The sequence below is a fragment of the Agelaius tricolor genome, unplaced genomic scaffold, assembly GCF_023055355.1.
Source record: "Agelaius tricolor isolate 1412-34295 unplaced genomic scaffold, bAgeTri1.0.p SCAF_1, whole genome shotgun sequence".
Classification (NCBI taxonomy): Eukaryota; Metazoa; Chordata; class Aves; order Passeriformes; family Icteridae; genus Agelaius; species Agelaius tricolor.
Window position 1 is genome coordinate 97,704,645 of NW_027269261.1, and position 13,822 is coordinate 97,718,466.

At 37.2% G+C, this 13,822-nt stretch overlaps 1 protein-coding gene across 5 annotated transcripts in view; it reads right to left on the reverse strand.

Moving 5' to 3' along the window:
• COL19A1 (collagen type XIX alpha 1 chain) overlaps positions 1-13,822 on the reverse strand; it is a 183,827-nt gene that overhangs the window by 84,067 nt on the left and 85,938 nt on the right. For all 5 annotated transcript variants that reach the window (XM_071445227.1, XM_071445202.1, XM_071445210.1 and 2 more), the window contains 2 exons: positions 6,753-6,806; positions 6,027-6,062 (listed from right to left, as the gene is read on the reverse strand). In XM_071445227.1, coding sequence (XP_071301328.1) covers positions 6,027-6,062; positions 6,753-6,806 — 90 coding nt within the window. The remainder of the gene's footprint in view (positions 1-6,026; positions 6,063-6,752; positions 6,807-13,822) is intronic.

Here is a 13,822-nt window from a genome sequence, read left to right on the forward strand (position 1 = left end):
TGGAGCAAACAGAAAATATGTTCCTCACTGACGTCATTATTCTTTGGGTTTGGCCATTTCTTAACTCTCTCTGTTAATTAACCTTGAAATGTACTTTCCTTCAGAGACAATAATTTGAAAGTAAAATTCAAAAGGTAATTTCACTGACATTTACATTCATGAACCAAGTACTTTTAATAAACATAGGTTTATTTGCTAAGCAAAAAAAAGTATAATTAAAATCCTGAGGAGTAAATCAAAATTATTCATTACATTGATGTCTACTGCATATGGGACAATTTTCAAATCATTATTCTAATGAAGGACATAGAAATCACATTCATGCCAATTTATCAGAGTAAGAATTTTTGAAAAAAAAATTTACTGTAAGGTTAAGGCTTCAATCTTCACATGTGCCTTCACTAACAGTATTACTGCATAAAGAAGATAAAAACCTCACTGTAACTAATAAATAATCTTCTATTTCAACAAATGGGTAATTTTAATAGCACCTGCTCCCATAATTAAAAAGTGCTTTTTGAAGAAGTGGATATTTGTAAGTTATACTGTGGAAGTTAAGTGTGCACTGTATTTAATGAAAAACAACTAAACAGTTTAGTATTTTCAGGAAATTAATACATCTCATATAAAAAGCTCAGACAGATAAAGTTCAGATTTTCCTTAAAGTAAATGTATGAAAAGAAGAGATTTAGAATGAAAATGTAATTTGCAGTTCTATACTTTCTTTAGTTAAATAGGATTACTTTCCTTCACGTCATTACATGGAAAGAAAGCAAAGGTAATATTATTTGACTGCTTACTACTGGAGAGTGGGTATCCACTCCTTTAGCTTCACATGAATAACGGAGGAGAAAGCTGTGCAATCTGTAGCTGATGTTTGTTTAGAAAGGGGAGAGCCAAAAGTTACAGTGGAGCTTGCCCAGACCTGAATCTGCAACTTCCTCCCACAGCCACCTCCACACGGCACTTGTGCACCAGCTTCCTTGGGATCGGTTTAACCAGACCTAGGAGCCAACATTCCAAATATCTGTTTAGTAAGCAAGTCCTGAGGACTTCTGTCTGTGACCGACTTAAGCCTTGGCTTCTGAGTAAACACTTGGTGCCATCTGGGTGACTATTTTATAACTCCTGAAAGGGATAGGTTCGCAGGAACGTACGGACGGACGCTCATTTTCCCCAGGAACTAAAGGCAGCGTATCGAGTGTCGAGGGGAATAGTTATCGTATATTTTACAAGGGATGGCTGCGCTACCTTCCCTCACCTGTCACTCTTCTGACACGGCACGCACAGGCTTAAGCTGGGATATCAGAGCGGGCAAGCTGTGGAGCCAGCTGTGACCCTGCACAACACAGTCCCCAGCTTCTGCCTCTAAATCCCACATCTAGGCAAAACCACACTACAGAGCAGTACAATCCCTCCTTTTTACTCACTGAAGGTTCGTCAGCTACCGTGCAATTTATCAGGGAACTTAAGCTTTAAACATCCCCCATATTGCTTCATAAAGTTGACATAATAAAGGAGAAAAGTTCAAAATTTAATCACAGCATTTATTCATAAGACACCTGAAAAGTACTAAAGAAAAGAGACATCTACTACTTACAGAGCAATTCAGAACATAGCAGAGAAATTAGAGACAGCATAAAAAAGGCTGAGAATCAATCATGATTTTGGACCACTCCCATAAAAATACCACCATAAATGAGAAAAAAAATACATACATATATCTGGACCTGGGGAGTGTTAACTGACTCATAGAAACACAGGGAAACTTTACGCCCTTAATAAAAGGGCTGAAATATACACATATATATATGTCAAATTTACAAAAAATGTATTTGTATGAATAATGCCCCAGTCAAAGAAATATACTTAGAATTATTGAAATTGTTAATTTCAGTAGAGTTCTATGGAAATCTATAAAATGTATCACATATTTCTTCTTACAGATTAGCATATTTTACATCACAATGCTGTTTCTTTTCTCCAATTCTTCATGCATGATTGATGAAATTGTATTAACAAGACTTATGTACCTACTTTAAATAAATGCACAGAAACACATGGAATTCTAATCCCATCTCTTTCTGAATTCTGTGCTATTGCTCCAAGTGAGAAGTTTTGTTAAATGTTAATGTTGTTAGGATTACAGTGCGAAATTTTCTGTTAACTCGCATCAACCAGGAAGATCCAGAGCTCTACTCTATTTTTCAGATGCACTTTCTGAGCTATGAAATTTCAATTTCAAACTCATAAAATAATTCTTGCATCTTAAAAAGCAGTGCTATTTTTTTGCCTATTTTGCAGTTTGGCATATGCTCATCTATCTAATAGGTTGCTACAGCTGTTGGGTATTTATGAATTCTGCCATACATACTGCCTTGAAGTTTCCCTCATTCCATACTATAATGGCTGTATCTGTCAGTTGAACACTTAAAAATATACTTTTTCCCTCCAGGTACCAATCCCTTCATTCTCTTCTGTATTTTCTCATGTTCCCATGTTGCTCATGCTTCTGAGCTGTGTGGGATTTCCTACTCATCAGAGTTGCACAAACACTTTTAGACACAGAGTCACTGACATCTTTTAGACTTTTGCAGGTGCCAGTAGCACAGATGAAAAAAACAAACAAAAAAACCCAAAACTCCCAAGAATTTCTACTGCATGCTGTTACATACTTGTATAGATTACTTACAGGCAACTCTCCCTGGACCAACCAGCTGCTGCAGTCTCAGTTTTTTGTTACTTTCACACTCCCTGTGCCAAGGATAGAAGCATGGAACAGGTCTGTGTATGGGGAGAACATTCTGACCCTGAACAACACTACTGATGGTCTAGTTTATACTGAAATAAGAATGTATGATAGACCTCATACAGCTTACTCCACTGATGTATGATTTCTATGGAAATACACAGGAATGGAAACGCTGCACAGGGCAGTAGAGCTCTGTATGATGCCATCATTTACCATCTGTCTCTGTGTGCAATGGCACTGGGGCAGAAGGTCGATGACCCAGGCCCAGTTGTCCAGTTTGAGCAAAAGCTGGTCCCTTTTAATATTCCCTTCCTCCCTGCCCAAAAGTCATACTTAGGACTTATTTCTAACAGTGTGTCATCGTTTTCACTTCTCTTCTCTCCCTGCCGCCAGCATAATTAATTTATCTTTTAGATAAAAACAAATAATTTTCACATTAGAAAAAATAAAAATCACTGGGAGCAGGGGATAAATTTATGACATTATGCCTTCATCCCAAATGAATGGAACACTTTAAAACTTTAACAGGACTCATAATTGAAAGACTTACATCATATTTTGGCTATAACAGCATGAATGGTTCAGACACAGTAAGTTCTCATTAAGTGACATATGAACTGTGATATTATCTGACCTACTATTTATTCACAGCTAGATATGACACCTTCCTTTCATGATTATATATTGCAAGAATCACAGCCACACAGAAGCCACACAAATAAAACCACTCTGAAAACTGAATTTTCCCTTAGCCACCATCACTCATGTAATTAATCTTTTAGCTCTTGCCAAGAGAAACACACAACGAATTACAGTGGCCAAGAGAGAAAGCCTTCCTGCTGGGCTGTGCATTCCCACTCTGCTGTAATCTGTCTTCAAACTGCTAAACCCATTCACACTCACTCTTGTCTACATCACTTACTAACATCCCTCTGAAGACTGTGTCTGTTTTCCTAAAATTTAAATATTTTCTTTTTAAAAGTGTAAAGGTGACCATCAGTAAATGTACCAACACAAAGGCACCTTGCTGTGCTGGAATCAATGAACTGAAACATTTGCAAAGCATTTTGTAATCAAAGAAATGCAATTCTTGGACATTCATTTTATGAAATTGGATCACCTAATGTACAGAAGGAGTAAATCCAGTCTATCTGAAAGCAGTGTGCCCTGGCAGCCAGGAGGGATAAAACTGTTCTGGGGCACATCAGGCACAGCATGGCCAGCTGGGCAAGGGAGGGGATTGTCCTGTTCTGCTCTGCACTGGGGCAGCCTCACCTTGAATATTTTGTGCAGTTTTAGGCACTACAATATAAGAAAGATATAAAGTCCCTAGAGAGTGTCCAAATGAGGGCCACAAGGAGAAAGAAGGGCCTTGCAGGGAAGAGCAGCTGAGGGCACTGGGTCTGTTCAGCCTGGAGGAGACTGAGGGGAGGCCTCACTGCAGTTACAGCTTCCTTGTGAGGGGAAGAGGAGGGGCAGGCACTGATCTCTTCTTTCTGGTGACAGTGACAGGATCCAAGGGAATGGCCTGAAGCTGTGTCAGGGAGGTTTAGTTTGGGTATCAGGAAAAGATTCTTCACCCAGAGGGTGGTTGGGCACTGGAACAGGCTCCACAAGGAAGTGGTGACAGCACCAGCCTGATAAAATTCCAGAAGCATTTGGACAATGCTCTTGGGTGTGTGGTGTGACTCTTGGGGATGGATCTGTGCAGGGCCGGGAGTTGGACTTGATGATCCCTTCCAATTTGTGTTGTGGGTCCCTTCCAACTCAGCATATTCTCTGATTCTTGCTATCATACTACTGACCTCTGAGTATGATTCTTAGGAAAGCTAAGTGACCACAACTGTAACTTAAGACAATGAACACATTAAAAAAAAAGAGATTTAACATATCCAGGTACTTCTACCAGAACAGATGTACTAATTTTTCCATCACTTACATAAAAAATTCTCAAAAAGAGGTGTTAGAGCACACACAAAATAGATATTCTCAGGTTTTTTCCCTGTCTTATCTTCAGATGTGTCTGATTCCTATTCTTATGATCCCTTCAAGGCCTGTAAGAATCTATCTAAAGCAAGACAAACTCCAATGCATCTACGACAGTAAAATTCCAGGTTACCAATATTATTTTAATAATATATTAACTCTTCCAACATACAGTTTGTATATTCAAGAACTAAAGGACATAAATGGACCTGTTTGCCTCCAGTAAGATATGAACTGCAGCAAAGAGTCACTGATCTTGGGACAAAACACTAACTTCTTCCCAGGAAATAGAGATACAGGATATAATTCATAATCCAAAAAACAAGTAGTCTAAAACACCAGCAACTAGCAAACACTAGCAACTTAATTTTGATACCTAAAAAGTAGAATTTATTTTTATCATATGGGTCTCTGTTATATCCTTCAATGTTTGTAAACTCTAATGAGGATCCTGCTGCTACAGTGTTGGAAATTAAGGGAGGGAAAAGACCATGTATAAACTATTTACACTATAAATGACAGTTCTTTTGAAGTTTATTTAGGATTACGTGGGTAACATGAACAGTATAGATGTGGCTCATAACACTGAGTCTGGGAGAAGAGCTACTCATGTTGTGAAATTACAGCCAGGGAATTTGGAATCTTTTCTCATCTTTTTTTTTTTTTTTTTCATTTTTGCCACACTCTTTTGCACCATTTGGAATTGGTTTTACCCAAATAGACTGTTCAGAATGGAAGGGCTTTTCATTTCAGCTCATGAGCAAAGCCACTAGAATTAATAGAATTCAGACTGGATTTCTTACTCTTGCAAACAAGACATGTCCTGCAGAGTTTTGGGAACACTTTTCTTCAGGCTTTGTACATGCTCGGGGCCTGGACTGCAAGGAAATCAAGAACATTTTCCACCATCCATACAGCAGTGTCTAGCCAGAACACAATACCCTAAAAGCATTGATCATTTTTGCAAACTTCTACTGAAAAATGCTTTTCCTTAAAACACCAAGGGAATTCCTTCTCTGGAACAAGTCCACACTATTTATACATGGAATAAACAAGATAATATCCTTGTTAGCATTTGAGAGGAAACAAGATGTTTTAAACCTGCTTTTTTTTTTTTTTTTTTATATTTACAGAATTCCCTACACAAGTCATACAGAAAATGCAGAGGCACTATGAAGAAAGGGACTTTTAGACTTATTAGTGGGAGTATTCACATTGCAAATTAGTGAAAAACATGTAGCATTTCTTAGGGATTTTCTTTTGGCTGTTTTTCTTTACATGTACTCACACTCAAGGCAGCTGGTCCTGGAGGTCCTGCATCTCCCTGGTTAAAACAGTAGAGGAAGTAAATCAACAATCTCTTTAGTTTTACATTTTTAATCTCTAGACCTTTTAGAGAATATTGCAGCACTGCAGAAATTATTTCAGTACAATCATCAAACATGTTGATTATGAAAATATGTGAGTAAAGTGATATTCTTCTCCAGTAATGGCAGAGATATACACAGTTCACCACAGGTTAAAGGGAAAAAAAAATGCCAGGCCTCTGCATAAATGAATCACAGCTTAAAAAAAGCAGTCCTTCAAAACACAGTTCCATATGTCAAGTTACAAGCTGCAGCTTACATGTACAAGGTGGCTGCTGAAGCCAGTGTGACAGCTCACATATGTAAAGAAATCTGACTGTGTGAATATTCACAGAATTAGGTCACTGAGGTACAAATCACATCTGAGACCTTAAGGTTTAGTTCATGGGAGCAAATTAGTGCACCCAGAGAGCAATTCAGAACACCAAATTTAGGCTCTTGATCAGAACTCCTTTTAAAATTCATTGTGATAAATGGCACTTGTCTTTTGCATTTCCAGTTAGCCTGTACTCATATTATTTAACCCTTAAGTTGCACAAATGGCAGCAGTGGGTGTTTGCCACACATAGTTATGGCAACATGTACAAAACTGAAGAATATAATGCACACTCACATATACATACAACTTAATAGATTTAAAAATGTACCTTTTCTCCTTTTGGACCAGCCACACCAGGACTACCAGGGTCACCTTTTAGTCCCTGGGCAAAAAGAGAAATGCATATTTGTTGTCATCTGTGAAAAATTATGGGACAAAATCCTGTAGCGCTGTGAAGTAGTATACACTAAACAAATAGGCTTAGATTTCTATCACATTATTAGTGCTATCTTGAAATTCCTTATTTTCATTATTTTGTGAACAGACACACATCTATCAAAGACCACAAAGTGTCTTCAATACATAATTAAACATACAAAGCCAATCTGCTTTATTGTGCCCCATTATAGTAAGTAGTGAGAAGAAATGCAAAGTTCTTTTGCAGTCTTGCATGGCCAAAAAAGATAAAATAGAATATCAGAGAGGGTGCTAGTACATTCACTTGAACTCTGCTAAAATTGGGAAAAAGGCAGAGGTGGACAGAGAACTGCAGATTTTATGTTTCAAGTAGCAGTGCTGAACTGATGAGCTCCAGCAAGGTACAGCTCAGAGCTGCTGCGCATCTTCCAACAGTCTCATTTTCACCAGTGTTCACAAAGGCAATTAGAGAAATAATTGATCTCCTTCAAACATCCTTCTTTAGTTCTCCCTTCAACAGGACAAGCAATTAGTACTGCCTAGCCTTACACCTTGCATACACAGCCATTTCACACTCCCAGGATCAGAGTGGTTTGGGTTGGGAGGGACTTCTCAAGATTATCCGGTTCAACCTCCCCTGGCAGCAAACAGGGACAATGGCAACTGGATCAGTCTCCTCAGAGCCCTATCCAACCCATTCATTGATGTTTCCAGGGATGGGACACCTACAGCCTCTCTGAGAAACCTTTTCCAGTGTTCACCTTTTTCATTGTAAACTGTTTCCTACTTACACCTAGTTTGAATCTACCCTCTACAATATCTCCTATACAACTCTTCCACTAAGAAGTTCTCACCAGAAGCACCCAAAAATCCCCACAAAATATCTTTAGTACCCAGCACACAATCTTTGTTGACTTCTCCTTGCTGCAAAACAAATGGAAAAATGAGGGACTTCAAAATAGGCCCAGCAAATTCAAGCCGTTCTACAGCAATGAATGAACTTAATTATCATGCTGTACCAAGCTACCAGGAATTCATTTTTATTTAAGCCAAGAGATTTGTCTTGTGCCGTCTCTCTCACCACTGCTTTAGTGGCATGAGAGACTGTGAATATTGAAAGTCAGAGACACCTCTACAAGTTCAAAGATTTTACTTAGAAATGAAGTGGCAACAATGGAGGCAATACAAGACCCAATCATAATAAGATGCTCCACAAGTAGACCACCATCGTTATTATTCTGGAGGTTAAATAGGTCAAGGGTAGAAAAAATTCATTTACATCTGAATTAGGGTTTACAAACTAAAGTTCTTCCCAGCTCCCTTTTTGTCCTTGCAAACTCTCTTCCTCAGTTTGCAATTATTAGGAAGATAGAGACAACTGGCACGAAAATGGTAACTAACATCTGTGCCTTGGTGGGTACAGAAACATGAAATCAATGAGTGCTCTAAATACTGCATATTTGTGCAACTTCACTTCCTGCTAAAATTACATTAATTCACCATCTGGAAGGAACATCATTTAGAACTATATGAGCATTTAAGTACCCACTTTGGATTAAATTTGTGGTTGTTGTAAATACCCCTGATTTAGCTTTGATTTGTTCTTTATTAAGCTTGCCAAATATGTAATAGTTAAATCAGAAGTAGTTTTGCTGTTTGAACTTAAAAAATGTAATAGGCAGATGGATTCAAAAACCAAGCCAAAAAATTGCTTTCTTTTTACAATCTGCATATTTATGACATAGCTTTAATATTGTCTCCATTTGCTACATTTTACTTTCAACCTCCTTCTGAAAGAATGCATAAAACACAACCAACCCATATTCTTAAAGCCATTTAAGGGATTTTTCAGGTATGCAAACTGTATGGATTTGGTTCAAAATCAATACTAGCAAATCAGCCATGGAACAATAGTTATGAGTTTAGGAATTAGCTCTTAGGCTGTATGTTTACAGAAGATAAAAGATAAGGCTAAAAAAAAAATCTGCAACTCACAGATGGTGACATATATCTGTGTGTCTCTACTGAATAGAAAATGCAACTGCAGACGAAAGATGCTGAGCCTGAGCCCTGCACTTTCAAACTATGAACCTTATTTTTTCTTAATTGCTGTGTTTAAAGCTTTTAACAATGTTTCTGCAAGAGCACCTTAATGAGGTGTGCAGTCTAACAGCTAGTGCAGAGATGATGACCTCAAATAAATACAATCGACCTCAAATAAAAAGAACAAGGGGAAACTACATGTTTTACAGGAAACCTTACAGTGTTTGAAGGAGGATTTTAAAGGACCCAATGTTATAGGCCCATTATAAGTATTTCTGGTTTGCCTAGACATTATATATGTATTTAAAAATATTATAGACTTAGTAAGTTCCAGACATAGGGAATGATAGCAAAAAAACCCCACATCTGGGAATGCACCATGCCTATTCTTCCCTACAGTCACCCTTTTGAAGCTGAAAGGTTTAGCTGCTGGTTCACTGTCTCTGAAATGCCAAAAGAAGAAAGAATTCCTGTGCCAAGTCAAATCTGTAGCCCCTTTAACACAGTACAGCAGGGTATCCTGTCTCTGGCAGAGGCCAGAACAGGATGCTTCAGTAAAATGAATGTGGTTATCTAAACAGATACAATTTGGATGATTTTAGATCAAGCCTTATGTTAGAAAAGCTCATTTTCTGCAATGTTTTAGGAGAACAAGGTCAGTTTTAAAAACAAACAGATTTCTATTGATCTAAGGGGTCTGTTACCAGATTTGCCAGAAATTTAGGAACAGATTAAAAATTCCTCCTATAACAGAGAGTTAATTAATTGGGTATTGAATTCTATCTCAGTCTAATTCTAGCTTTTTGGGACCAATATAATAATATATATTTATGAGTTCATGAACAGTCTTCAGCTGAAACATTTACAAGGACTACAGTGTGGTCTTTTTACAGGTCATGATAAATTTACACTATGGCTCCTTTATGAAGGAGGAAACCAAAATGTAAAGCAAGCATTAGAATATGTATCTACAAGGCCAATTCAAAGCTAACAAGATAACAATACTGGAAAATAGCAAAAATGAGAAATGTTCTATATACATATATAAAATAAGACTGATAACTGTAATGCAATTTCCAACCAACAGAGAAATTACTGGGACAAGTATATCACAAATATCTATAAGGGTGTGAGCTGGGATCGATAAGGGAAAGATTAAATTAGAGGCAGTGTTTTTTGTTTGGAGGAGATGACAATGGTACTTCTTCTGGTGGAATGAATGAAAAACTGATAAAACAGGTAGAATGTACCACCAGCTGATACCAGGTACTTTTCTCAATGAAAAATTGCAAAGATCAGCTGGACTCCAACCAGAAGACTCCAGCAGCTCCTTGCAGGATCCAAATGTTGCCTACTGGAATTGCACCTATTTGTACAGCATATACTGTGCTGCACATGTGGCAATGGAAAATGCAGTCAGACTGCAATCATATATTCAGGAGAACAGGTTTTCAACTCTAAAAGATACCTTTTGGGGAAAACATAATTTGTTATTTGCAATCCCGTGGCCTTCATTAGAGTAATCTGGTTTAATGTCACATCAGGGGGAAATCTCCAAGAACAATACATATAATCTAATGTACTGGAAATACAGTATACAACCCAACAATTTAACAACAATGTGCAACCCCATTATTACAGATCAGATCAGTTATCTCTACTTAGTAAAAGAGCTCGGGAATACTCTAACCACTAAGGGCAGTACTACATTTCCTGCACAGACCAGCCTTAAAATCTAAGTTAACAACATCTTCAAAGTCAGGTGTACAATGCCAACCTGGATATGCCGGGATAACTTTTCTAATTTAGCAAAGTGTTTTCATAGCTCCAAACAATATACTTTTTTTCAGTTTATGTCTCAGATACTTTAAAATACTGACACTGCTCTTTTCTCATTAATGGAATTCCAAAACTTCAAAGTGGTATATTTCTAGAATTCCCTGGACCCTAAATTAAATCTACTATCTTCTAATACTTTTGTTCCTAACAGAATTCTCAGACTCTAGATATAAACAAAAATCATCACCAACTTCACATTTTCAAACAATAGAATTATTCTCTTCCTATTCAGGTATTTCCTTGCAATGCTAATACTAAGAGAGCTCAAGATTAAACAGACAGGTCCTGAGGATGTGAAGGTAAACAACTATTGTTATTACAACAAGATGCAGGATCCCCTTAAAAATCATCATACTTCTGATTACCTTTTCCCACAAGCAAAAAAATAAAAAAAATGTTTTCCACCTTTCCATTGAAAACCTGGGATTCTTTTATTGCTTACTGAACTTAAGAGGTTCATCTTTTGGCATCAGGTATGTAAAGAATTAAATTTTATGTAGGAAAGTTTTAGAAAAGTCACTTATGATATTACCTCCCCCAGCAAGAGAAATGAAAATAATCAGTTAAACACTTGCTTTAATATATATACTTGATTTTAATTTTAGATTTAACTTTTTTTTTCCCCACTTACAAGAAAGACACTAATCCTCTACCAGCTATGCATGACACATGCTGACAGATATGATAAAACTTGCTGTTTTGACTTACTTTTGCTGAAGGATTTAATTTATGTTAGAAAATAGTAATTGGCAGTATCCCATGGCATTCATTCCTACCTGCACCAGTGATCAAGGAAACAACACGACTCAAAAAAAGTCTAAAAGTTTCTGTGATAAAGATCTTCTTTTCACTTCAGATCAACAGGCAGACATATGGATATAACAGAGAACATATTCCACAGATAGTTTCATGGATATTTATATTGCAAATTTGTCCTTATTCTACACAGGCTACTGGTGTTTTTATATTTTTTTTTTCAGGTAGTGTCTCTATGAAGCTTCATTTGTTACAGTGGACAGCATTATTACAGAATCACAGAATCATTAAGGTTTGAAAAGACTTCCAAGATTGTCAAGTCCAACCTTTCGCTGATAACCACCTTGTCAACTAGACCAGACAACCCATAACTCCTCAGTTATAAAAGCAGACAGGTCACATACCCAACTGTAAAACAAAATATCCACAAGAATGGTGAAGGGAAATAACATCTTAAAAAATTACAGGATTTTAGTAGCAGCAATCTGTCACCTGAGTTTAATGTTAAGTGGCTAAAAGAGTCTCAAGGGATGAAAAAGATACTATTCAATCAAATTGGCTTTTCAACCTATGAAAGCAAATACATGCTTAGAGACATGGACATGTACTACAGGAGGACTCTATTAGTAATATATTAAGTTATTTATAGCTACTCCTTAGGAAACTAAAAACAATGGCAACCACAGTAGTAGTATTTATAGCAAGTATTCATGTTGTCAGATGGATTTTGAAGAATGTCCCAGGCTGGGACACAGCATTGTAGAACTTGGCTCAGATTACTGGAGAGATAAACTGGGAGATGTGCAGAACATTCAGATATATTCACAGTTCCCGCCTCGAAACCTGGTTCTCAATGAGATTAACTGAGCCAGTTAGCATGAGTGAGAGAAGAGGAAATTAAAACTTTCTAGGTATTTCATCACTACAGCCTAGTCTCCAAACCAGGTCTGGCTTCCCCTCTGTCATGCTACTTCTTTCTAGCAAGAACTTTCTGTACAGCTAAGAAAACACAAGTTAGCAACAGCAAGCAAAAGTTTTCTGTGACACCTACTTTTCTGATTTTGATTAAAATACATCCAAATATGTTTCTACCATTTGTTCAAGAAAAAATGTTCAGTCATCATCTATCTTCAAGTTCTTTAGAGGATGGAAACCCTCACTCCCCCAGGCAGAGACAACACCTGCCAGAAGGCAGTGCCTCTAGCTTTAAGTGTTTTCAGGCTGTTTTTATAGTTTTTATACAGCACTGCAGATTATACCAATGTAAGTAGATTAACTTGATTATTGCAGAAATATCAGATGTTACATTTCTGCTTGCAGAGCAAGTTAGAGAGACACAGATAGAAACTAAGTCAATGATACACAGACCTGTAAATTTAAAGACTGATATTTCTATGCAGTGATAACTGAGCTCAAAGCATCTTATGTAAGCATTACTAAAAGAGAATTATGTGTGGTTTCAAACAATACTATGTTATACTGCCATATGCAGTTTTACTTCAGTTTTAATGTTTTAATGACAGTTTCCATAATAATAATAATCTACCATTTACTGACACATTGCAACAGTTCAGTAAATATTCAAAAATATGAATGTTCAGTATTTTTCACTTTCATAGTGCCCCTATGTTAAATATGCCCTAGAGTTAATTAGATACTTGGTATACCTTACTCTTCCTAAAAGGTTGATGGAACAAGATCTCATGTAGTAAAGAAGATCATGTAAGACCAACACAGAAATGTCACCAGAGCTATGGAAAGAAACACAGATGTGTTTTTTCCATGCTGTCAACATATATGTATGTATGAGAGAAGGATATGGTTCACCTTTACAGACAGACAGGCTACAAGAGAATACCTCTACAAATACCTAAATGTAGTTTCAGCTTAGTACATAGTGCATGTTCTCACATGAAGGACATCCACTTAAAAATAGCCTGATTTACCCAGTATTAAATTATAATTACCTAAAACAGGAAAAATATTTTTATGGTTACAGTGTGCATGGAAAGCCAGGTGATGTAAAAAGTGTCATAATTTCGTAGCCTGTCTTACTCCATTTTCAGTGGCCCCAGGTGGACTCCCACAGTGTTTTTGTGTTAAATACTGACCCTTTAATTCCTTTGGAAAAGCTGCTTAAAAAAATATTACTGAATGTTTTTTCCAAGTCCTGTATCTGGATTCTACTCCTAATGTCAGTCATTCTCCATCTGGGAGATGCTCTCTGCCTTCAACAGCAATGCTTTGCTCCTGGAGAGCCAAGATCATCCAGCATTAAAACCTAAAGCCAGGGTAACCCCCATCAAGGTCAAGAGGGAGAAGGGCAGGAAGAGGGTATAAAGC